The sequence below is a fragment of the Cornus florida genome, unplaced genomic scaffold (genome assembly GCF_030987335.1).
Source record: "Cornus florida cultivar Cherokee Brave unplaced genomic scaffold, ASM3098733v1 CherokeeBrave_3.0.0_Hap2_Chr06, whole genome shotgun sequence".
Lineage (NCBI taxonomy): Eukaryota > Viridiplantae > Streptophyta > Magnoliopsida > Cornales > Cornaceae > Cornus > Cornus florida.
The window spans coordinates 11,241,494-11,265,708 of record NW_026775576.1 but is presented as its reverse complement, the minus strand read 5'-3'; the positions used below and the strand labels follow the sequence as shown (position 1 = coordinate 11,265,708).

General features: G+C 35.2%; 2 protein-coding genes across 4 annotated transcripts; one reads left to right on the top strand and one right to left on the bottom strand.

Annotated features, from left to right (window-relative positions):
* Positions 1-14,223: 14,223 nt before the first annotated feature.
* On the top strand, positions 14,224-21,607 carry LOC132311099 (kinesin-like protein KIN-14N). 3 transcript variants are annotated; one of them, XM_059808827.1, is made up of 17 exons: positions 14,224-14,393; positions 14,531-14,794; positions 14,937-15,081; positions 15,167-15,276; positions 15,387-15,506; positions 15,622-15,825; positions 16,507-16,716; positions 16,800-16,874; positions 16,988-17,134; positions 17,212-17,350; positions 17,458-17,567; positions 18,801-18,962; positions 19,038-19,249; positions 19,876-19,957; positions 20,064-20,168; positions 20,265-20,369; positions 21,181-21,607. In XM_059808827.1, the coding sequence occupies exons 1-17, from the start codon at positions 14,325-14,327 to the stop codon at positions 21,358-21,360; spliced, it is 2,439 nt and encodes an 812-aa protein (XP_059664810.1). In that variant the 5' UTR covers positions 14,224-14,324; the 3' UTR covers positions 21,361-21,607. The 3 variants fall into 3 exon arrangements, with proteins under 3 accessions (XP_059664810.1, XP_059664812.1, XP_059664811.1); XM_059808829.1 differs by having other exon boundaries at positions 14,225-14,393; positions 14,556-14,794; XM_059808828.1 differs by having other exon boundaries at positions 14,225-14,398.
* Positions 21,608-21,675: 68 nt separating this feature from the next.
* LOC132311101 (photosynthetic NDH subunit of lumenal location 3, chloroplastic) lies at positions 21,676-24,013 on the bottom strand. The gene is made up of 3 exons (XM_059808830.1): positions 23,635-24,013; positions 22,741-23,027; positions 21,676-22,199 (listed from the first exon to the last, which is right to left on the bottom strand). The coding sequence occupies exons 1-3, from the start codon at positions 23,915-23,917 to the stop codon at positions 22,101-22,103; spliced, it is 669 nt and encodes a 222-aa protein (XP_059664813.1). The 5' UTR covers positions 23,918-24,013; the 3' UTR covers positions 21,676-22,100.
* Positions 24,014-24,215: the final 202 nt, after the last annotated feature.

The window sequence follows — 24,215 nt, the reverse complement described above, 5'->3', positions numbered from 1 at the left end:
ATTATCGGTTCAAACTTCAGTTCATCACAAGACGCACTGGCTTGAAAAACCAGGGCCGTCACACCTTAATTAAGTTAAATTCCATATTTACCATATTAATGTATATTATGCATTTTAGTCCTTTATCAAGTCAATTAAAATCCTTGAAAATCATTAAAATAGACCCGAACAACTCCTAGGTACGAAATCCCACAAAAAACACTGCATTGGACTAAACCAGTCGACAGTTTCAAGAACCGGTCGACGTGTCCACTGCAGACATCGACTGGTTTTCACAAACCGGTCAACGTGTAACCTGTAAACGTCAACTGGTGTACAAATCAGTCGATGGGTCCTCCAAATCGGTCGACATGAACCTATGGCTATTCATCTTCTCCGGCTCTGGTGACTATGTTCTCCTTCGTTAAGGGTCCTAAGGTACTAAGTCCCAAATGATCCTAATTAATTATTTACAGCCTTTATGGATAATTTGAACAATTTAAAACAAGAGTTCATGCATCAAGATTCAAAATCAAATAAACATATACACATAAACATGCTCTCTATTTTTAATCCGTTTAAGCATGCAAACATGGTCGATTTTACTGTTTAATAATCCTGGAATTGTTCTAGGCATGTATAGAAAACGAGATCAAAGGGGAAGAGACAGAAAAAGAACTTACCTTAAGGATTTCAGGTTGAAAACCTTAAACCTCCTTCTTCCTCTTCTTTTTCGGTAACCCTTGGTTGCCTTCATAGTCCTCTGTTGCTCCTGGTTCAACCCACGAGCAACCCTTCTTCCTCCTTCTTGGTTCAACCTTCTTCCTTGGCCAAAACCCTCTCTTTCTTTCTTTGTCACGTTCTTTCTGTAACTCTCTTTCTCTGCCTCCTCTATATTATGCATGTAACCCTTTCTACATACCATAATATCATATAAAATAAAAGGAAAAATATAAATAAAGGAAAATATGCACACACACACATATATATATAAGCTATCTTCCAAACGTAATATATATATACATATTAATTAAATATTAATATATATATATATAAACAACTGTCTGTCCATGTAATATTATTAATAATAAAAATAATAATAATAATACTATCCTTTTATATATATATATATATATATATATATATATATATAAACTTAATATCCATGGGTAAATATCCACATCCATCAAAACTCCTATCCAAGTAGTCCATATGATCCATTAGGGTTGGTCCATTACAACTATCCAAATCCAACTCCTTTAAATTAAAATTAAAAAAAAAACATTTAATTCCTAACAAATAAATAAAAATTAATTACACATCATTTAAGCAAGCAATTTCATACAAACAATTAATTAAAAAACATAATTTAAACACATAATTAATTTAAACAAACAATTCAATCAAACACATAAATAATCAGCCACGTAATCAAATAACCAATTAATATGCAAGAAAATAAATAATTAAATCCCAAATATATCCTTTGAAAATTAGGGGTATTACAAACCGGTCTCCACGTTATATATATTTGATCTTTATCTATTATTTGTTTGATTGTGTGGGAACCATTGTCAGGATATGGTTTCGGATTTATACACCATTGTTAAGATATGGTTGTATATTAAGGGTGAGTTGGCTAATAAGTTTAGACTCATTTCTTGTCATGCCATTGTCAGATGACGGATATGAATTTTATTATTTATTGTATATATATATGTATATATATATATATATATGTATGTATGTGCCAGGATATAAGCATGAGTTCTCAGGATCGATGGTTAGGAAGGCTATATTGCCCCTGGGACGTGTAGCTGGATATAGAGGATGTGAGTATGCCCAGATAGATGAGGGTACTAATGACTACCGATGGGTTTTGCGTGATTCATAATATCAGGATGAATCTGCCCTATAGTCAAGTGAAAGTCTTTAGTGTGTATCGATATATTTATATTGACTATGTAGTTATTGCATGAGTTGACTAGGATGTATTCGTTCATTAGGTCTCTGTGGAATATAGTAGAAAGAACTTATTTGTGGGTCTGACCTACTATTTATTTTTCAGGTCCATGTCAGTATCAGGTGTAGATATTGTTAGTGCAGAGCAAAGACCAATTATCATCACTCTTCTATTCATCTGCGTAGGATTCTAGTTTATTTTTTCAGTATTCAGATGTAAACAGTTATTACTATTGTTTATTGTAGTTTGGAATTTTATAGGGGTCCATATAGTATGGATTCCCGAGTTGTATTTCGGAGGATTATTGTTATCAAAGGAGATTATTATTTAATGAAATTTATTTTGAGGATTTAATTATTATTTTAGTTTCCTTTCAGTATTTTATTTATTCCCTATTTATCTTTTTTTATTATGTGTTCGTTTATTGACACATTATTTTGATATCCCTGGGTCTTCGGGTGTGGACCTGGCCAACCTACACTTAGAAATTCGGGGGTATCACAGTTCATATGAAGCTCTCGAGTATAGTTCAATGCAAGTCACTATTAGGGTTTTACAAGAGGCTTGATTCAGCTAAAATGTAATGACCCGGTCATTTCCTTCCTTTCCTTTTTCCTCAGAATTTTACGGATGAATTTTTTTCATTGAAATTTCTTTTCTGAGTTCAGTTTCTCGTCGCTTAGTGTCATCTCGAGTGCTCGGAAATGGTTTCTGAGACTCTTTTCTTTGGATTGACAGCTTCTTTTGAGAACCGAGTCTTTTTCCCTATTTCGTCCTTTTCCCTATTTTGTCTTTTCCCCATTTGTTACCTTGTTGGTAAAACCTTACTTCTTGTGCTCGGAGTTGGTTTTTGACTTCACGTATCTTTATCGTGAGTGGTTTCCGCGAAATATGTATCTATACTTTTGCAGGAAAGTACTCTGGTTGCTCCCGGTATCCATAGGGGCATGGATGCATAATTCTTTGAAATTAATTTCTTTTCTTGGAGTGTTTTTCGTAAATATCTTTTGAAGATATTTTATTTCAGGGGTATCTAAGAAAATATCTTTTGGAATATATTTTCATTCTGGGGCAGTTTTGTAGTTAACCCTTTTTATAGGTGCCATTGTGCAATTAATGAAAGTTGTTGTAAATTATCTTATTTTGAGTCTGGATCCTCGTACGGGATTCATTTTCACTTTTCGTCAAGTCGTAAACTCTTAGAAGTCCCTTTTGGTCGATATTTTCCAGTTTCAGGGTTTTTGGCCCTAGTTTGTGCCAAACTTATTTGGTGCATAACTTTTTGCTCGGGACTCGGTTTTTGACGCCGTTTCTTTCATTATTCTTATTTTATCATTTTGAATCTTTTTTGTTCACAGAGTTTCATCATTTGAGCACGTCTGCTCAAATTTCACTTTTCCGGAACCCGGCGGGGCCCGTTCGGGGCACTTTTTGAGATTTCTATAAAAGGGGGATGAGATATTTTATTTTTTCATCTTCCCCACTCTCTTGCACGACCTAAAGCTTCCATGGCAACCCAAGGGAGGCTGCCACCTTCTCTCTCCTCATTTGAACTTCATTTCTTTGTCAGAACATAGTAGGGCTTTTGCGTTTTGTGTTCGTGTTGACTACGCGCTTCTTTCACCCTTATTAGAACCCATTTTTGGCCAAATTTTGAGTTCAGGTTTGAAGTCAAGTTGTGATTTTGATGGGGCTTCTTGTGGGTTCATGTAAATCGTGTTGTCCCCGACAAAACCCTTCGGTATCGTCGGATTCGGAGCACTTTTTTTTCGGTGGGCTTTTGAGATTTTCATCTCAAATTGAGGTAGGTGATGTCTTAGGTTTATATTATTGTTGTATTGATGTTTTATAAGCATATACAACTTGTGAGCATGCCTTGTTCAAGTTTATAGAATTTAATTTATTTATTTTCTTTGCTTAGGATTTAATTCTAATGATGATATATAGTTTAGAATTAAATTGTGGCATGTTAGTAAATTAGGCCTTGGTGAGTTGTGTAATATATATTAAATTTGGAGCATTTGAGTAAGAATTGCAAAACTTATTTAATATTTATCTTTTGTGAAAGATTAATTCACATAGTTGTATCAAGCATAAAACCAACTTGTAATGTGATATTAAAGTAGGCCTTGGTGAGTTCTTTTACATATATTAAATTGAGGACATTTGGATATGTTTGAAAATCTAGAGAAAAATTAATTAATGAGCTTAATTAATTTTATTTTAAGTGTGTTGGTTACTTAAATTGATATTGGAGGTAATAGGTTGATAATCCCTTGAAATGTAGTCTATTTAATCACCTTGTGAGTATGTTACTAATTTGATGTAGAATTAGTACTTGAGACCTCTTGAAATGGTAATTGGACTTAGCATGATATAGAATATCATTGACTTGCATAACTTGTTTAGATATATCTTGTGTAGGTATATAGCTTGTTAGAATATTACAATTATTTACCTTAGAAGCTAGTTACTAAATTGGGACTTATTTAGTACTTGTGGCTTAGTATGGTAATGTGGTTCAATTGTTGTAAAATATTCTTGTTTTGGTGTATAAATTGCATATTGGAGGCTTGACATGTCATATGCTATCTAGACTTGAATTGTAGGATATGGTTTGTGTGGATTCAACCTTATTTGTGCATGGAAGATGGTTTTATTCATTAGTGGATTTGGTATAAGTTTGGTCTAACTTATTGATTTTTGTATAAGTTTTGGACTTATTGATTTTGAAAAGCTTGTAAGGACATATTTCATGTGATGGCTAGGGTTTGGCTTTAGTGCGGAGACAAGAGTCTTCTAAGTCATAAGTGTGCACTAGGTAGTACCTTGTGGGTCGTAATTGCCCGGAATAACTTATGCATGTGCGCACTAGGTAGTGCCTTGTGGGTCGTAATTACCCGGAAACACTTGCTTGGTCTAGTGACCACATGTCATAGTTTTTCTACTTTGATTTCGTATTCAATTTCAAGTTGTTAATCATGGATTACTTGTAACTTGAGAATTGGTGCTTGCCTGTGTATTTTGATCTCATTTAGTATACTTGAAATTGTATACTTGAACTTGTATCCTTGTTGGTGTATCTAAACTCTATCTAGTGTATTTACGCTTAGTATGCTTGTCTTGTGTGTGCGGATTTCATTTTTGTATACTTGTGCCATGTATACTTGTCTTATGCGTATGTGTTTAGCTTAGTATACTTGTGTTTGTATACTTGATTTATGAGTACTCTATACATATATCTTATACTTGTGTATGTACGCTAGATATTGCTTATCCCGTTTAACATGATTTAGTATACTTGTGAGCATGTGTACTTGAATGTCGTGTATCATGTTTTAATACGGTTTAGGTACTTGAGCATGTATACTTGTATGCCGTAGTTCATTTCAATTGTATGAGTAGCTTAGGATGATCCCTAAGTCTCACTTTGACATAGACGTTAGGTGGCATGAGCCCCTCTAACATGTTTCACCTTAAGGTGATAGAATTGTAAAATGCTAGGTCGACGCATATTCATCTCCTATGAGTAGCTTTATGTTACTCACCCACGTAGTGGGGACATTTTTCAGGTACCGGAATCAAGATTCGGGATTCACATCATGCTTGGATGATTTGTAGACTTGAAGCTCTCATTTCTTGTAAATGTTAGCTTGAAATGCCATTTATAGCTTTATATGTCAAAATGTGTAAATTTGATTCTATTTTTGTAATGTGTACATAAGTACACTCTTTATAATGTATTTGACATGTATGAGATGAGGCCGGAAGCCAATGACATGTATCTTGCTTTCTATGCACTTTCGTTTTCAAGGCTTAATATGAAAATGTTGAAAAATGCTTAGACATTGTGTCATAACTTTTGCATCGGGTGTGGGAATTTCATTTTTATTCTTTTGTAAGGTCTCATTAATCATGTTTAAAGTGTAGCCAAGGGCCAAATGGTAGTTTGAAATCATTTGTCAATTTTGGTTTCCATATTTTCAATTTCAAGTTCATTTTCACCTTTTTGGCCGTTGGGGGGTTGGATTTTGACTCGGCCATTTTCGGGAGCCGCGGACCATTCCCGCGGTTTCAAAATCACCATTTACGTCTGTGTGCTTGATCGTTTCTGGGAAAAACCCTTTCCTTTGTGATTTGAGCCTCCTATGAAACCATTTTTTAATTTTGTTGTATAATTTGTTCTAGGGGCATTATAGACTTTTCACATCAGTTTTATTTTCTTCTTTTGACATGGTCGCCTAGAAAACGTGATTTTAGGGAGGGTTTCTTCTTCATGTTTTTCCATAAAACATCGTCTTGGTATCGGAAATCCCTCATGAAGTTTCAGCTTCCAGTTTCATTTTAGCAACTTTTTAGCTCTTTTGACCAAATTTCTTGGGAGGGCATTTTGGCCATTTCCCAGTAAGTTTTTTTTTTTAATTCTCTCACGAGTCACGTAGAAAACTCAATTTTGAGGGAGGTTTTCTCTTTGTGTTTTTGCAAAAAAATTCATCTAGGCCTCTAAATTCAGCCTCTGTTCTGGAATTTTCTGAAAAAAATCACACAGCAGCTTTATGGGCTGCTGCCAGCCATGGTGCACCCAGCGCGTGCGCGGCGTGCGTGGGCGCGTGCACGGGGCTGTCATGGCCCCTCGTTTGGCCGTCGCAACGTCAATTCTTCTTTTAGGCTTTTCTTCTTCGTCCGAACTCCGATTCAAGTGAATTTTTTTTTAACTTGATTAATTTTTCGTCATCTATCCAACGGTGTGCTAGGTTACACCCGTATATTTCTGGATAATTACCAGTTTGCCCTTAAAGCTTTAAGTGTCCATTTTTAATCTTCATGCCGTTTCTCCTTCGTCCGGACTCCGAATCATGCGATTCTTGAGTCTATCTTGATTAGTTTTTTGTTGTCCTTCCAGCGGTGTGCTCGGTGACACCCGAGTCTACAGTTTTCAGAAATGACTATTTTGCCTTTAGGGGCTTATTTGTCATATTTTCAATCTTTTGATTTCACATCAGTTCTTGTTGAGTTCCATGATCTCATGGAAGGTCACTTTGACTTTTTAGAGTCTTATTTTCTGTTTTCGCTTCCGCATATCGGATCCGTTATCGGGTCAATCTTCGATTCATCATAGGACATGTTGGCCTAAAAACCAGGGCCGTCACATGAAATGCTATAACAGTATATATATACTCAAGCATACAATTCAAGTCCTACTACAAGAAGGATATACACATGGCACCTGTAGCCAATAATTGGCAAGAGAATGTTCTGACATTCTTCATGTGAATAGACCATTATACCCTTGCCAACTCAACTGTTTTGTCCTCTAGTATACCAAAAATTACAGCTCACAATACCAAGGCTATAATAGCATTCTTATCAAAGACTTGGTGATTAAGAAATGCAATGAGATATGTACACTCTCACTCTAGGACCACAACAATGTGTCATACACCTGAGCTTCAAGTAGAAAGACTAAAATACCCTTGTAACAACCACTCATTCTCAGCCCAAACCTGTTGCTGAGACTGTATATTTCACAATGCAGGCTAACTCACAGTTGTTCAATGCAATGTAGCTATCTGAACATATGTATAACGTATAATATAACTTTGAAATGACCATAGTGCCTCTGAATATCCCTATAACTAATTTTCATATGCTGAACCTCAGTTAACATAGAGAATAGACTAAACAGGCTAAATAGTTGCAATGTATTATCTCAAACCATTGTGAGGTTGTGTCACAAGATGATAAAAGACTATACCACTCCTGTGTGATGATATAAGTCATTGTGCACAACAATGGTGATCATATAAGCCCTTGACAGCTCTATTACACCAGGTTTTGACATTAAAAAGGGAAATACCAATTATACTAACTAGGACCAACAACTACACTGTATGTCAAAATGTGCCCTCACTCTTTTACATGTCTAAGAAGTGTTCTTATTGATCTAGAGTGAGGTCGCACATGTTGTTCCGCTCCCGACCTCGAGAAACATAAAAAATTCAAAAATTACAACTCGACCAGACACGTTTTGACATTAAAATATGCCAATTACAATATATACTTCACAATCACCCCTTTTGGCAATTTCATGACAACACCATTAGATAACATATAATCTACCCAAGCAAAAAAAGTTTATTACATGAAAGTTAAAAATAAAAATAACGATGGAACTTCTTTACTTGAAGCTTTACATTGTAGATATGACTTGTAATTTGCACATACAACTTGTAACCTACACATATAACATGTAGCTTGCAAGCATATAGACTAAGAAAAACTATCTATTAAAGCTAAATAAAGAAATAAGAAAAAATAACTAACTACTCCCTCTCAATGAGCAATACTCTCCCCTTAAGCAAATATATCTCTCCCCCTTTTTTGAACAAATTAACAAAGTTTTATGTATAGCAAATAAGAGAAAATCAAATAGTAAGTTTTACGTATATAAACAAAGCAAGAATAACATGGATACTAAAAATATAGCACCAAGACATAGCAAAAATATCTATAGCATCAGAATATATCCAAACATTGAAAAATATCCATATCCATCACATACAAGTCTAAACATATCCGTAGGTACAATCCCATATATAAAACATGTCCAAAAATATAATCTAAGCACTTAAGAACACATAATCCTCATCAAAATCATCAAAAACATCATCTGTATACTCATCACCACCATCACTATCATGATCGTCCTCTGAACTAAAAGTTCCGCCCTCTATAGCTACTCTCATATCCTCATCCTCCTCTCCAGTAGCAGCATATCATCATCCACATCCACGACCTCAACACTTTATTGTTTAATCAAGCAAAACATTAAAGTCTTCAGGTCATTGTGCCTCCTCATGACACATTGATCCAATACTCTCATTACTTGATTAAACTATCAGACTGTCACTGCTCGTCAGAGTTAGAAAATAAACTTGTGAGAGGAGCAAATGGTATGGCATGTGAAGTCTCTGGAGGTGCAAATGTAGAATAAGATGGTCTATCACCAATATCAATCCTCCTTGCCTTCTATGAATTCTCTTTAGTTGTTAAGGACTTCCTAATGGAGTAAGAAATATAAACATTCTTCTTAGAACCGAATCAGCACCCTATCTTTTTTCTAAGTAGCTCTTAAGTCAATGGGAACAAAGCCATTGATTTTAAATTAAGATTTATTTAATAATATCTTATTTATTTATTTTCATATACTATTGGTGAATAACTGTATTGAGTAGGACAAAGAGTTTTTGAACTAACTGTCCACTAATTATGATAGAATGAATTTATATGCACATACTGTAAGGTTTATGCATTGGAGATATAAATTCATCAATATTTGTAATTATTAATGTTCACACTCAAAGGAATAGAATTAGACATTCAAGAGTGTAATCATTGATTTTTAACTTGCTGGAAACACTAAGTGGAGTGACTTATCCCAGTTTTTCTTATTTGTCTGTTACTACTAATGTAAGATGACTCTTAATCTTGAGAATTATACCGATCAGGTTTAAATTAATATTTGTTTTGATTTACTTGAGTAACATGTGGGTCAACACTTGGGTATTTTAGATAAGAGTAATGACAAAATTGACAACAATTATAACCCGACTCTATACCAACTGTCCATGTGTCTCATTATTGCGGTGAAAATAAAAAAGGGCCCCTCAAGTGTACTTATAGTGCATATCACACCCTAATGAGTGCTCAAATGTGATGCATTTTAGCACCTAGACTAGGGTATTTTAGTCCATTCATCTATCTTTATTTTCTCGTTTTAGTACTAATTTATGTTTTTGTCTATTTTTAGGTCAATAAGGTTCAAACGGGCTAAAAATGGTCCATTACTGCCTTTTTGGAGTCAAGCAAAAGTTTCGAGAAAATTCCAGAAAAATCTGGAAAAAGGTTAAAAATGCAGAATTTCACCACCAGTGGGTTTGGATCAATCATAGATTTCTTTAATCGATCGAAGATATGCTGATAGCAAGTTGTTTTATTCCCGCACGCCCGAACTCCACCTACCACATAGCTGCATGATTAGATATTTTAAAGGCTTATTTTTTAACTTGTTTACTACTCCAAGAAGCCTGTATAAAGGGGGAATTGAACCATTTTGTAATCTATCTTTTGTTTTGAATTTTATTTTTATTTTTACATTGTAATAGTTAGTTTCTCTCTCTAGAAAAGTTAGAGATTATGGTTAGAAGAAAAGAAAAGAGTGGAGGCGTTAAGAACAAATCTCAAGATCTACAAACTCTCTCTCTCTAGAATTCAACAAAGAAGAAGAGGAAGAAGATGGAGCCATGTTTGGGGATTGCCCTTGAGGGTTCTAAGATTACATCCACCTCCTCCATGATTGGCTAGATTTCTCGTTAGGGCTTGGATGAGCCTCAAGTTTGTAATCTAAACCTCTATCTCTTTCATACTTTTTGGGGAATATATTTTATGATTAGTGCTTTAGCCTTGTGAATTTAATGAATCTTGGGTTTCTCCTTTGATTTTTATGGATTAATTCTTTCTATTGATTCTTTATGTGATTACATGTTATCTTATGTGTGATTGTTTGGAAATTGTTCTCTACACTAATTTTTCTATTAATTGCATGTCTATGTGTAGTTGATTGAGAATCTAGTGATGACTAAACATGATTTTTATTAGATGGAATTGTCAATTAATTTGATGGATTATGCTTATTGAGAATCTAGTGATGACTAAACATGATTTTTATTAGATGGGCTTGTCAATTAATTTGATGGATTATGCTTATGCTTGATGGGTTGTTCAACAATTTAATTCATGATTGTAGGTAGGTAGACAATCTAGACTTTATTTCATATTCCATGGCATATTATTGCAAATTCCATAATTCTCTAGATTAATGTGTGCTACAATTATGGCTAGTTTGATGGGTCATGCTTAGAATTGATGGGTTGTTCTACACTTAGTTTATTTGTTGGTTAGGTAGACAATTCATTATTAAATTTGATGGTCTATGCTTACTTTTGCAATTGGTAGTCGTATTTCGTTCACAAGAATATTTTTCCCCAAATTAGTTGAAAGTGTATGGTTTGGTGAACGAACTTGGTGGCGATTCTAACACCCCAAGACCTCTCTTCCTACCAATCAAACCCTATCTCAATTTAGTTGTTTTAATTGCATTTTAATTTCATTGCACCTTAGTTTAATCAACCAATCTCTCCTTGCAATCAATTGATACATTAGAGTCAAAATTAAATTCCAACACGTATAATCTCTTGGGATGATCCCTTCTCACTCATACTACATAGTATAGGAGTTACGTGATGTATAAATTTAAAGTATGATGCCCACTTAACACTAATTTCTAAACTCAAAGTGTTGTGCATTATTTTGTGCACACGCTCGGGTAGTCATCACACCCCTCACGTGCAAAAAACACCCCTCAAGTTTCAATTTGGTGTAATTAGGTCTCCCTGACACATTTAAAATTTAAATTGACCAAATTACCCTTATTGAATAATTTTATAAAATATATAAATTTTTATTTTTATTTTTATTATTTATTTATTTTTTGTAAAAAGACCAAAAAGACATTAAACATTATTCTGCAAAATAATTTACAACCCCAATACAAAGACGGTTGCAAGAGATTGACGGTTGTAGAGGGCAGAGCCTTAATCGAAGGTGTAGAGGGCGGTGAAGAGATCGACGATTGCAAACATGATGGCGGAATGACAGTAGCGAGTTCTCGCGCTACCGAAGGTATTGGCAGCGGCGAAGACCAATCAGTGAAGGTACTAGAGGCGCTAATGGTGGCGGCAACATGTTCCTTAGGGATTTCAGAGACGCCGCTCGGTCCGGCCAAGATTCAGATTGGAGAAGCTTCTTTGCTCTAGCCGAACTTCGGGCTTGAAAACACCAACGATGACATCGAATTCGTAATCGGATATCGGCCAGAGACCGCACTGGTTTATGAGGCTGAGAAATTGTGGTACGTGTGTGGTGTGGCGACATCTCGACAGTCCTTGGCTAAGAAATTACGGTAAGTGTATGGTGTGACGGCATCTCGGCGATCCTTGAAGGAAGGGAAAGGGTGAGTGCTATGAGTACCCTTAACCACCCACTGATTGTGATTTCATTCTTCCTATATGCGTGGTTTGATTAACCTTAAACCAATGAACATGTAATTTCGAAGAGAGAGAGCAGGGGTGAGTGCTTTGATTAAGCTTAAATCTAATGGATTTTGTAGAGAGGGAGCAAGGTTAGACGAGTGAGAAGAGAGTGATATGGCGAGAGTTGAGATTTGATGGTAGAGAGAGTAACACTGTTGCTCTGGGCTTTCGCCTTTCCTTGGTCCGTGGTTCTCATAGTAAGGTTTGAGGCCGATGGATTAACGGTGAACACTAAAATTTTCAGCGTGAAGCGGATAGATCAACGGTGGAGACGGTGAGCATGGACGACAGAGGATGATTGTAGTGAAGAGGGTGATTGCATGGGCATTTTGGGAAAAATAAAAGGGTAAAATGGGTATTACATCCCTAATTGGTGTCAGATTTTTAACAGAGGGGTAATTTTGCACAATATCAAAAGATTAGGGGTGTTTATTGCACACTTTTTCAAATAGGGGGTAAAAGTACTATGAAAGGTATACTTCAAGGGTGTTTTCTGCACTTACCCAAAATTAAAAAGTAAAACAAAAGCAAGGAGAAGGGAGAGAACGACGACGGATAGTTTTTCTTTTCCGGTTTAGTTCCAACTTTAAATCAATTCATCAAGGATGTGATCTTGATTGAGGATTCTTGGTTTTAAAGGTGTTCACAGTTGCAAAAGCATCCAATCTGGTTCATAATATGTGTGTGTATGTGTGTGTGTGTGTGTGTGTTACAAATGTATATACATTGAGAACCCAAGGCCGCGGATGAAGCTTTTCTTGGACCCAATTTTTTTGGTACACATGATTTCAATTTTAATATTTAGATTCGTTTTGATGATCACCATTTTTTTTTTCTTAGTTGGTACTCACATGCACATGCCTCCACTGATACTTAAACCCTTGACCTCCCTTTGGGAAGTAGGAGTTTGGTACCGCTAGGTCACTGGCATGTGGGTCGATGATCATTGTTAAAGCCCTATGAAGTCAGTCAGTCAATTAGTTTTAATGTAGATTAGTGAGTTGAATTGAATGTGGAAGGGGCTAGAGTTTAGTTGGAAAAATATTGCAGAAACCTGTTTGTGTTGGGGACGAAGACCCACATTAACTACCCTATGCCTACTCTTGCCAGCTGCGAGTGGGGAGATTAACCGACCATGGGAAGAATATCTACTAGCGGAGAGAGAGATACATGTTTAGAGAGAGATTTGGGTTCCAAACAGTGTTCCAAAGAGTTGAGATGGGGTCATTTATGCATAGAAAAAAAATCAAAGTATCAATCCTTGGGGATTCGATGAACACTTTGATCGACGGACGATTAGGACGGAGAGTTCGCTGGGAAGGGGGAGATGATGGAGTGAGAGAGGAAAGAAGAAGAAGAGGAAGAAGAATAAGAAGAAGAAGAAGAAGAAGAATTGTAAACTGCTTGTGAATTTTGAACAGTTGGCTGACATACTAATATCAATGTAGGAGTCGTATTAAGTCGATTTTTTTTGTAGTCAGGAGAAATAGCAATTCTCTTTAAATAAATATTAATATAATGATGCGGAACATATTTTTTAAGATAGATTCCATGTGTGAATATTTTTGCTAATAAATAATTTAATTAGATCGCCGTGTGTAATTAGGCCTAACATGAAGGAATGTGAGTGTAATTTATCCAAATTATAAACACATGGAAAGACCCATTAAAAAAACAATCAGGAAAAAAAGAAAAAGAAAAAGAAAAAAAAAAAAAAGCTACATCGTAATTGGTAAATGAGATTAAACATTAGGGGCATATTTGTCCTTAAGAACTTTTAACGTATCTCTTTCATTGGGTCTCAGGATACCGCCATATTCAATTTCAAAACAATTTGAAAAGTCCAACGCACGCTCTTCCCACACCACACTCGGATTTACGAAATTACCATTTAGATGAGGTCTAGAGGGGGGGGGGGGGGAGAGAAACTTCAGACTTGGGAGTTAATGCGCAGTGAAAATTTTAAAACTGAAAAAGAGAAATTACCTCTTTTTATTAATTAATTATTATTATTATTTTTTATTTCTTAGGGGTTAATAAAGAATTCATTTCGCTATCGGATTCCATTGTGTGGATCGTGAGTTCCTGCAGATTAAAGCAACGGCTGCAGATTGAAAATCGGTATCTTTGATTACAATCTACGGTCCCACCAGAACCACACACCCAACTTACCCTCCCCAACTCACTCTCTCCCTCTCTCTAAATTCTCTCTCTAGTCTTCTTCAAATCAAATGGCTTCCAAGAACCAGAACAAGCCTCCAGTCCCCAACACTCCTACACCTGCAAACCCTTCTTCAAATGTAAGGTTTGATTGATTGACTCTGTCGCTCATAACATTCTCTACCTTTCAGAATTTGGGGTTTTATAGTTGATCCGTATTTTAGGTTAAAGATTGCATGAATTTGTTTGTGGGTTTTACTTTTTTATTGATTTGTAGAGCAACTACTCTTCTGTCGATGAAGTTTCGGTAGAAAAGAGGCGAAATATCGGAGGAGGAGTTCCAAAAATGGTGGGGCCGGCAAATGCCGTCAGAACCCGGCAAGCCTTTTCGGTTGTGAATGGAGGCGGAGTCGGCGGAGGAGGAGGTCAAGATCTTGCTAGCAATGCCAGTTCCGAATGTGGGGGGATCGAGTTCACCAAGGAGGATGTTGAGGCATTATTGAATGAGAAGATGAAAGCAAAGAACAAATTTAATCTTAAGGTTAGAGGAATTTAACTCCTTAAGTTAATTTAATAATTTTAAAGTACTGGAGTATATGATTTTGGGTTTTTATTTTTATTATTTATTTATTTTTTTATTTATATATATTTTAATTTATGTCAAAAAGCTTTGATATCTGTAGGAGAAATGTGACCAGATGATGGAATACATAAGAAGGCTTAGGCTTTGCATTAAATGGTTCCAAGAGCTTGAAGGAAACTATCTCTCAGAGCAACAGAAGCTAAGGAATTTGTTGGAATTGGCAGAGAGAAAATGTGCAGATATGGGTATGATTGGTTTCTTCTGTTTTCTTCAATTCACTGGAAATTTTGATATATTCATTGATATAAATTGATTTGCCTCTGCTCTTAGAGATGTTGATAAAAGCAAAGGAAGACGAGTTGAATTCGATTATTATGGAGTTGAGAAAAAATTACGCTTCATTACAAGAGAAATTTACAAAGGAAGAATTAGATAAGTTGGTAAGTCTGAGAACAACAACATTGATATGTAAACTAATGGATTGCCTATACAAATTTACTTTTGCAAACTGTTATCCATGGGTATTTACTTTTTTGTACATGACAATTAGGCTGCAATAGATTCTCTGACAAGAGAAAAAGAGGCTAGGGCTGCTGCAGAGAAGTTACAGGCTTCTCTCTCCGAAGAGCTCGTGAGAACTCAGCGAGAGAACACAAATGCTATGCAGAAGGTAATGTGAAATGATAAAATTGGATCGAATCAAATTTATTTCCCTTTCATTTCAGTTATCAGTTAAAATTTAAAAATCACTTTACTAACTTCACTGGGTTTATTGAATTCTGCAGATAGCGTCACTTAATGACATGTACAAGCGATTGCAGGAGTATAATACAAGTTTGCAGCAGTATAACAGTAAACTTCAGTCTGAGCTTGCTACGACTAATGAGACCCTTAAGCGTGTGGAGAAAGAGAAAGCTGCTGTAGTGGAGAACCTCAGTTCCTTAAGAGGACACTACAACTCATTGCAGGATCAGCTCTGTTCATCTAGAGTTGGTTCCCTTCTTTTCTTTGCGATTCATTAGTGCAACATACTATTTTTTTTTTCTTTTGCATTTCTCACTACTTCAAGTTATAGTGTTGTTGAGGGGTCTATTCATATGGCAGATACTGTACAACTGTATGGAGATTGGGAAGAATTCACAACTGTAGAGAATTTCATAACATTGAAGGAAATGATATAGATGTTACCAACGAATATGCATACAACCCTTTAAAGAAGCAACTTCGTACTGCTATTCTTGTTGAATTTTACTGACTTGGCAGATTACTGATCTCACACCAGCATCTACATTTTCTAATTTCACTGTGCTGTGATATGCTTCAAGCCGTTCTATCTATCTTGTTATGTAATTCCATCTGGATTTTAAAAGAACAAGCTGGTTTGTGTGTAAACATCTTTAACAAGTTTTATGGTGATTTGCAATTTAATTAATTTGGGTCCTTGACAGGTTTATTTTTTTTCATAATTTTGACAGAATCATCATCGTTATCATCACCATCATAATTTTGATATAGAATAATATATTATATTGGACATGCCATCTTACTATGTGTATTATACATTCAGCTTGTTATGTGGGTTGTGTGATGCTACAATCAAGTGGTAGTTATTTATTTATTTTCCCCCACCATTTGATATCTGAATGTCTTTTCTTGAATTGTTTTGTTAGGCTTCTCAAGATCAGGCAATGAAACAGAATGAAGCTTTAGTGACTGAAGTTGGATGCCTAAGGGGAGATTTGCAGCTAGTGAGAGATGATCGTGACCGCCAATTGTTACAAGTAGAGACATTAACAGCTGAAGTAGTGAAATATAAAGAGTCTACTGGAAGATATTTTGCTGAGTTAGACAGCTTAGCAATAAAGTCGAATGATTTGGAGGTATGCTCGTTTTGTTTCCCTTTCTTGTCATACAAATATTATGCCTTGGTTGATAATTTATACGAGACATGTTTGTTTTGAAGGCAAGATGTTTGTCTCAAAGTAACCTAATTAAAACATTGCAAGGTCAACTCGCTATTGCAGAGAAGAAATTGCAGGTATGATGAATTACGATAACATGAAACATGTTTTAAATTAGCTATATTTGGGCCATGTGGCTTCTGGGTTCAAGTATGGGTGACTGTTAACTGTTTCATTGGTTTGTTTTTAGATGTCTGATATGTCTGCATTGGCGACAAGAACAGAATTCGAAGAGCAGAAAAACATTATTCTTGACTTACAAGGTCGTCTTACAGATGCAGAATTGAAGATTATTGAAGGAGAGAAGCAACGCAAAAAGTTGCACAATACTATATTGGTACTGACTTTGCACAAAAGTACACTTCCCCCATATGGCTGTACACAAAATTTTCACTAGCGACTACTGCATTGCAGGAATTGAAAGGGAACATTCGCGTTTTCTGCAGAGTACGACCTTTGTTGCCTGATGATAGTGCTGGCATGGAGGCAAAGGTTTTCTCTTATCCCACGACAACCGAAGCACTTGGACGGGCCATTGACTTGATGCAAAATGGTATATATTTACTAGAAAAATGTCCATTTAGAAGTATGTTTTTTAGATACATTATTTCTTTATTGTGTCTTGTATATGACTCTTATCTATGTTTCCATTGTCATAAGGGCAAAAACATTCTTTCACATTTGACAAAGTATTTATGCCTGATGCCCTACAAGAGGATGTTTTTGTGGAAATCTCACAGCTTGTACAGAGTGCTCTTGATGGTTATAAGGTGATTTATTGCTTAGTGGACTCCAAATTTTATTATTTATGTTCAATAAATTTGATTTGTTTCATGGCAACTACTGTAGAAATGGTTTATGTATTTATCTTTTCCAAGTGGTGGTTGGTAATCACTTGTAAAAAGTCTTAGCATTGGTGACACACTCTAACCTATTTAATAATTATTAATTTTTTAATAAGTAAGATTATATAATTATTTTGGACAGGAGCAGAATAAATTTTTGAAAATTTTATGTACCTTTAAAATTTTCCAAAATTCTATATAATAGACCATTGAGTTTTAAGAATTTTAATATCTGGCCCCTCCAAATAAAAAATAAATAAAAAGGAAATTGATTTTTCAAAACATGTGCCCCTTCAAATAAACAAAATATGGACACCGAAGTCCAACTCCAATGATCAGGTCAGGCTACACTGCCATTTTTTCCTTTTAGTCATCTTCATCAATCTTTTCTTCGTATCCACTAGAAACCCTAGCTTGTGAGCTTCTTTCTTTTTCTGGATACTCCTTTTTTTCTTCATTCTTCTCATGATATCCTTTATAAAAAACCTCTCTCTAACAAATTTAATTTAATTTTAAAATTTTTCCGTCTTCTCTTTTATCCGCTGTTCTTGTATCCTATTTGCATAAGAAGATCTTTTGCACTTACATTATTATACAATTCCAACTTTGCCTTAGCATTGGTTTCCCAACAGCTTTTTTTTTTTTCGTATTGGTTCAATCTTGAAACTTATTTGAATAGCCTGCAATCACAAAATTATGTACTATTGCTGCTACTCGTATACCAGGATTTTTCAGATATTTTTCTTAAGTTTTATTTCCATGTTACTAATTCGGCCCCCCAAGATAAAATTCCTGCTCCACCCCAGCAGAGATCATGTTTATTTCACGCTTTTGGTATTTTCTACTTTTGATCTTCATTACTATCGCTGATGATTTCATCACTTGAATCTATGACTCTAGAAGATCTTACAAACTATTTCTCAAGGTATTATCAGTTGTTGGGTTCTTTAAAGTAATTCTTCTTTCTGTAGTTCATGCAATTAGGCCAACCAAGTGTTGACAATTCGGAATTATCTTAATGTTCACATGCCATTTCATAGAATGTATTGCAATTGTTTTGTATGAGGTTAGAACTGTTGGTATCAGTCACGTGCTAATGGACAATGGTGTTCTTTTTCTAGGTTCACGTGCTAATGGACAATGGTGTTCTTTTTCTAGGTTTGCATATTTGCTTATGGTCAAACTGGTTCTGGTAAAACATATACTATGATGGGTAGGCCAGGAAGCCCAGATCAGAAAGGGTTGATACCCCGCTCATTAGAGCAGATATTTCAGACAATGCAATCCCTTCAACCACAAGGATGGAAGTATGAAATGCAGGTGAGTAGTGAAATTTTACATATTGTTCATTCCATATTCATGGTTTCTGAACATTTGTCTTTTGAACATGTATAGGTTTCAATGTTGGAAATATATAATGAAACGATACGTGATTTGTTATCAACAAATCGATCAGATGTGTCACGAACAGAGAATGGTGTTGTAGGAAAGCAGTTTGCCATTAAGCATGATGCAAATGGAAATACTCATGTCTCTGATCTAACAATTGTGGATGTTCATAGTAGCAAAGAGGTTTCATTTCTTCTAGATCAGGCTGCACAGAGCAGGTATTCAACAGTATTGGATCCTAACACATTGTTTTCCCTTTTGATCCATGTATTTTGTTTTGGGAACTTTGTCTGTGGTTGTTCAAATGTAAAAAGCTTACTCTCTCTCTCCTCCCCCCCCCCCCCCCCCCCCCCACAAAAAAAAAAAAAAAAAAAAAAAGTTTCAAGTGTTTCCTATTTCCTTACATATTACCAGCCCTTGGCATTATGAATCTTCGGCCTTATTTATTTCTTTATTTTTAAAATTTAAAAAAAAAGAAAGAAAAAGAGAAGTATCTACGTATTTCTTTTTTGCAGACATTACTTAGAAAAAGAATTCATGTGGCCGACCTCATTCATTTATTAAGGCAAGTATATAATTTAAGATGATTTAAAGAACAGAAAAAAAAAAAAAAAAAAAAAAAAAAAAAAAAAAAAAAAAAAAAAAAAAAAAAAAAAAAATGTTCTCTCAAATATTGCATGTGGTGTATTGCATCAAAATATTTATGCAACCATATGATGTGTTAGATTTTAGTTTTTATTTTATTTGTTGTTATTGTTAGAATAATAATAATAATAATTTTAAAGAGTGCTTTTTTTTTTTTTTTTTTGTCTCCATGTTTATTGAACAATTTGTTTTCATATAGGTCGGTTGGCAGGACCCAGATGAATGAGCAATCTTCGAGAAGTCATTTTGTCTTCACTCTGCGAATATCTGGTGTTAATGAGGTACGACTTCTGGCTCGCCATCCTTTCTAGCATGTTAAACGTAACATCTCTCTCATGCTTACAGAAGTATGCTCACCAATGATGAACCTTCTTTGTTTTTTCTTAGAGCACTGAACAACAAGTACAAGGTGTCCTGAATCTTATTGACCTTGCTGGCAGCGAGCGTCTCTCTAAGAGTGGGTCTACCGGTGACCGGCTGAAAGAAACTCAAGTATTGATACAAAGCATTATGAGTTAATTTTTAGTGATTACCGTAATTGATCTTCCTTATTAAACAGTTTATTTTTTTTTTTTTTATTATACCCAGGCCATAAATAAGAGTTTATCATCTTTAAGCGATGTTATATTTGCCTTGGCAAAGAAGGAGGACCATGTACCGTTTAGGAACTCAAAGCTTACATATCTTCTCCAGGTAAATGGTTTAAAATGAGAGCAATGCAGTAAATGAGATGTTACTAATTCTGTATTCTAGAAGTTTCTCTGTTTGCTATTAATGGAAGAAATGGTGGAAGGAATACTTACCCTAAAATATGAGTAAAATCAGATAACTAACCTTGAATACACAAGCTGAAGTTTATGTGCAATACTTTTTATTGGCAGATCTCAGTCTGTTGACCTGTGTCATAGGAACCATTAGAGTAATACACTCGACAGACTTTTACAAGTCTTGATTCTGGGTTGCTATGCTTGTTGGTTGTAGTTTAGCCATTTGTGTGATAGTCCAACCAATCAGTTCCGGTAAGGCCAAATCGGTGATAGTGGCTAGGAGGGAAATTGTCTGGTTTGTTGTTTATTTCTTCCCCAGCGAAATTAGACTTAGTAGGCCTACTTGCCCACTTACCGACGGCCAGAGGGAGCCGCCGCCAACCAACCACTAGAGTGACTGAATCCCTGAGTTAGCAGCCTGCCCTACTTGCCTCGAGTATGCGTTTGCCTTTTATCATCATATTAGTAAGGATTAGGGAAGCTTTAGGTTAAATGTTCAAAAGACCATATCATCTATTTAGGCTAGTCTAGATTTAAATTCTGAATCCATTTGTCTGGTTTCAACTACTTTTGTGTCCAGATTGTTTAGGCTTGATAGAATATGCATTTATTTAGCAAAAAATGTAATAGAATAGAGAAATTAGTCCAAACTTCTACTAGATTGCCTTGTTGAGTTTTTGTTGATTTCCATTATTTGATGTGTTCTGATTTCTGATCAATCAATGGTTCAATCACAGCCTTGCCTAGGTGGGGACTCAAAGACCTTGATGTTTGTCAATATTTCTCCTGATCCTTCCTCGGTGGGTGAGTCACTATGTTCGCTTCGGTTTGCAGCAAGAGTTAATGCTTGTGAGATTGGGATCCCCCGACGTCAAACTAATATGCGGTCTTCGGATTCTCGCCTGAGTTGTGGTTGATTTTTGAAAGAGCAAAGGTGTTCTAATTTCATTTGGAAAAATCTTGTGTTCTGTATTTGAGTTGCATTTTAAATATTGCCTGAAAAATGAAACCAATTCTAACATAATCAATCTGCTTGTAATTTGTATAGTGAAGAGAGAATATTGGGCTTGTATCAGTTATAATAGGGGTTGCCCTTTCGAATCATTTAATTTGTGTTCATAAAAAATATTTAATGTGGAGTGTGGTATTTAACACTTGCAAAAATTCTTTGTACGCCCTTGTGAAAAGAAGCATTTTGTTGCCTTGTACAGCTGAATCAAAATTGTGCCATGTTTTGTTTTGTTTTGTTTTTTTTTTTTTTTTTTTCAATCCTGGCAAACAAGGGGGGAGGGGATTTGAACATTTGACACACTTGTTTGAGGACTTAGGTACTCTACCACTAGGTTACTGGATAATGTCCAAAATTGTGTCATGTTTTTTTTTTTTTTTGGTTAATCCTGGCAAACAAGGGGGAGGGGACTCAAACATTGACACACTTGTTCGAGAATTTGGGTACTCTATCACTAGGTTATTGGATAATGCTCAAATTGTGCCATGTTTGGGAGGCTTGAAGCTGTATCATTTTATCTTAAAAGTACCATTTATATTTATTGCCTTCCAAGTAGCCATAAAATGGTTTCTACTACTGCTCTTTCAATATTACAAACAAAACGGGATTTTTTTTTTTTTTGGTGATGTGAAATGTGATAATGTAGATTTAAGCCATTCGATCCATCACCTCCTGGAGAATACTTGATGTCTCTTGATAACATGATTCTGTTAGAGGAAGGTTGTGCTTTTTCAAAGCATCATCAAGCTGTCAGCACACAGAAAAGATAAATTTCTTTAGAAAGTCAAAAATAAAATAAATAAATCCCAGATCAATAGACACTGTATGTTTTGGTTTCATCATCAGTGATTCGTTAAATAATAGTTCAATTTTAAAGTTAAAGTAAAAAAAAAAAAAAAAAAAAAAAAAATCAAACTAAAATGAAATGTCAGTGACTAGCAAAACTGTTATAGTGACTACCAAAACCGTTACAGTGACGACCAAAATCATTAAAGAGTTTAATTGACTTAGAGTTGAAAATAATCAAATCAAATTGAAATGCAAGTGACAATTAAAACTAATAATTTATTGTTTCGATTTGGTTTTACTGTTTAAACTTGTTGAAAGGGAAAGGTCGTGCACATCCATCGACTATTAATATAACATTATTATTAATGAAAGAATCTAATCAATGATTAGTGAGATTGCAGGACCTCTCCTTTTATCCTTGGCCCTTGTTGGAAATGGTTTGGTAACCAGATCAAGCTCGAGCGTGTGCACCTCTAGTTTCAAGTGGTGAGTAATTTACCTTTTCAAAGCGGTCAAACAATGTATTGGCGAGATCAGAGAGAGGTTTCTTATCATCTAGTGGTGCTGCAGAGATTAGTTTGTCGAAATCATAGTACATGAAGGTGGATTTAAGGTGGAGATACCTCCTAACATGATCCCAAGCATCGTGTCCAATCAAATCACCCAGAGCCAGGAGATCAAACGCATACTTCCTTAGCCTATACGCACTTCCATCAATCCCAATATTTGCAATATAGATCCCTTTCTTGAGGAAAGAACGAGTCCCTGTCTCTTCATTTGCCATTTCTGTAATGAAAAGTAAATAAATAAATAAATAATTATCTACTGCAACAGTGAAAGAAAAAGCAAATGGGTTTGTTCAGATCTAGTTCTTATTTTTTGAAAAAGTGCATATTAATCCATAAAATTTAAAAAATAAAAAATATACAAATAAATCCATCTGATCATTTTTTTTTTGACAAAAACTAAATATAAAAATTTTATTTTACCTAATTCTCATTTTATCCCGCACCCATATGTGCATATACCTTTATATCCATTTCCTGCCCTTCTCTCTCCTCTCTCTCTATCTAAGATTAGAAAATGGTTAAAGTGTATCTTATGATATATATAAATAAATATATATATATATATATTAATTCCTTATGCCGTAATTTTTTTAATCAATTCAATAGATTACAAGGTTGTGGTGTATGTATATCTATCAATTTTCAATTCAATTACTAAAATAAATATTTTCTCCAAAAGTAAAATATGTGCATGATGGAAAAAGCATATTTTTATTGAAAATATTAACAAAATGTAATATGTTTTTACTTTATAATATTTGTGCAAATTTCCCAACAGATGAGACAGTAAGATGAGGAAGAAAGATGATAGGTGGATTTCTTACTGTTGTAGACCGGAGGTACAGGTAGAGGGCCGTCTAGCCACAACCGGGTGTTATCGTCAGCAAGAGAAATTCCGATTCCCCAACTCCCAAACACTGCAACTGAGGTGGACAGACCTAATGCTATCCTTCTTGTAACTTGAATTTCTTGCTCTGTATTCTTGTTGCTGTGACGACATTCAAGAATTGTTGCTCTCTTTCGTGGTGGTCGACTTTGGATGTTGGGAAGCTTAGGAATTGCTGGTAAGGCTTCAAAGATTCCATTTAAGTTTGTTAAGCGAGCCATGACGGATGGGATGAATGGAAGGTTTTGAGTGAAAATGGTTACCGTGTTGAAGTTAATTACAGAAATGGTTGAGAATGTCGACAGTTATCCATTTGAAGGATGCTGGCAACTACTGACCACCAAAAGGATATCCTAATTGAGGGTAGTTCGGTCATTCTAGTTTACACTTCAACCTACTATACAAATTTAGTCCAAAACCACCCATTCAAAAGCTGTGCAAGACCCGCAAAAGCCAATGAAGATGTCATTATTGTTATTATTTTGTAACGAATAATCATGGAGGATTTGAAGACCCATT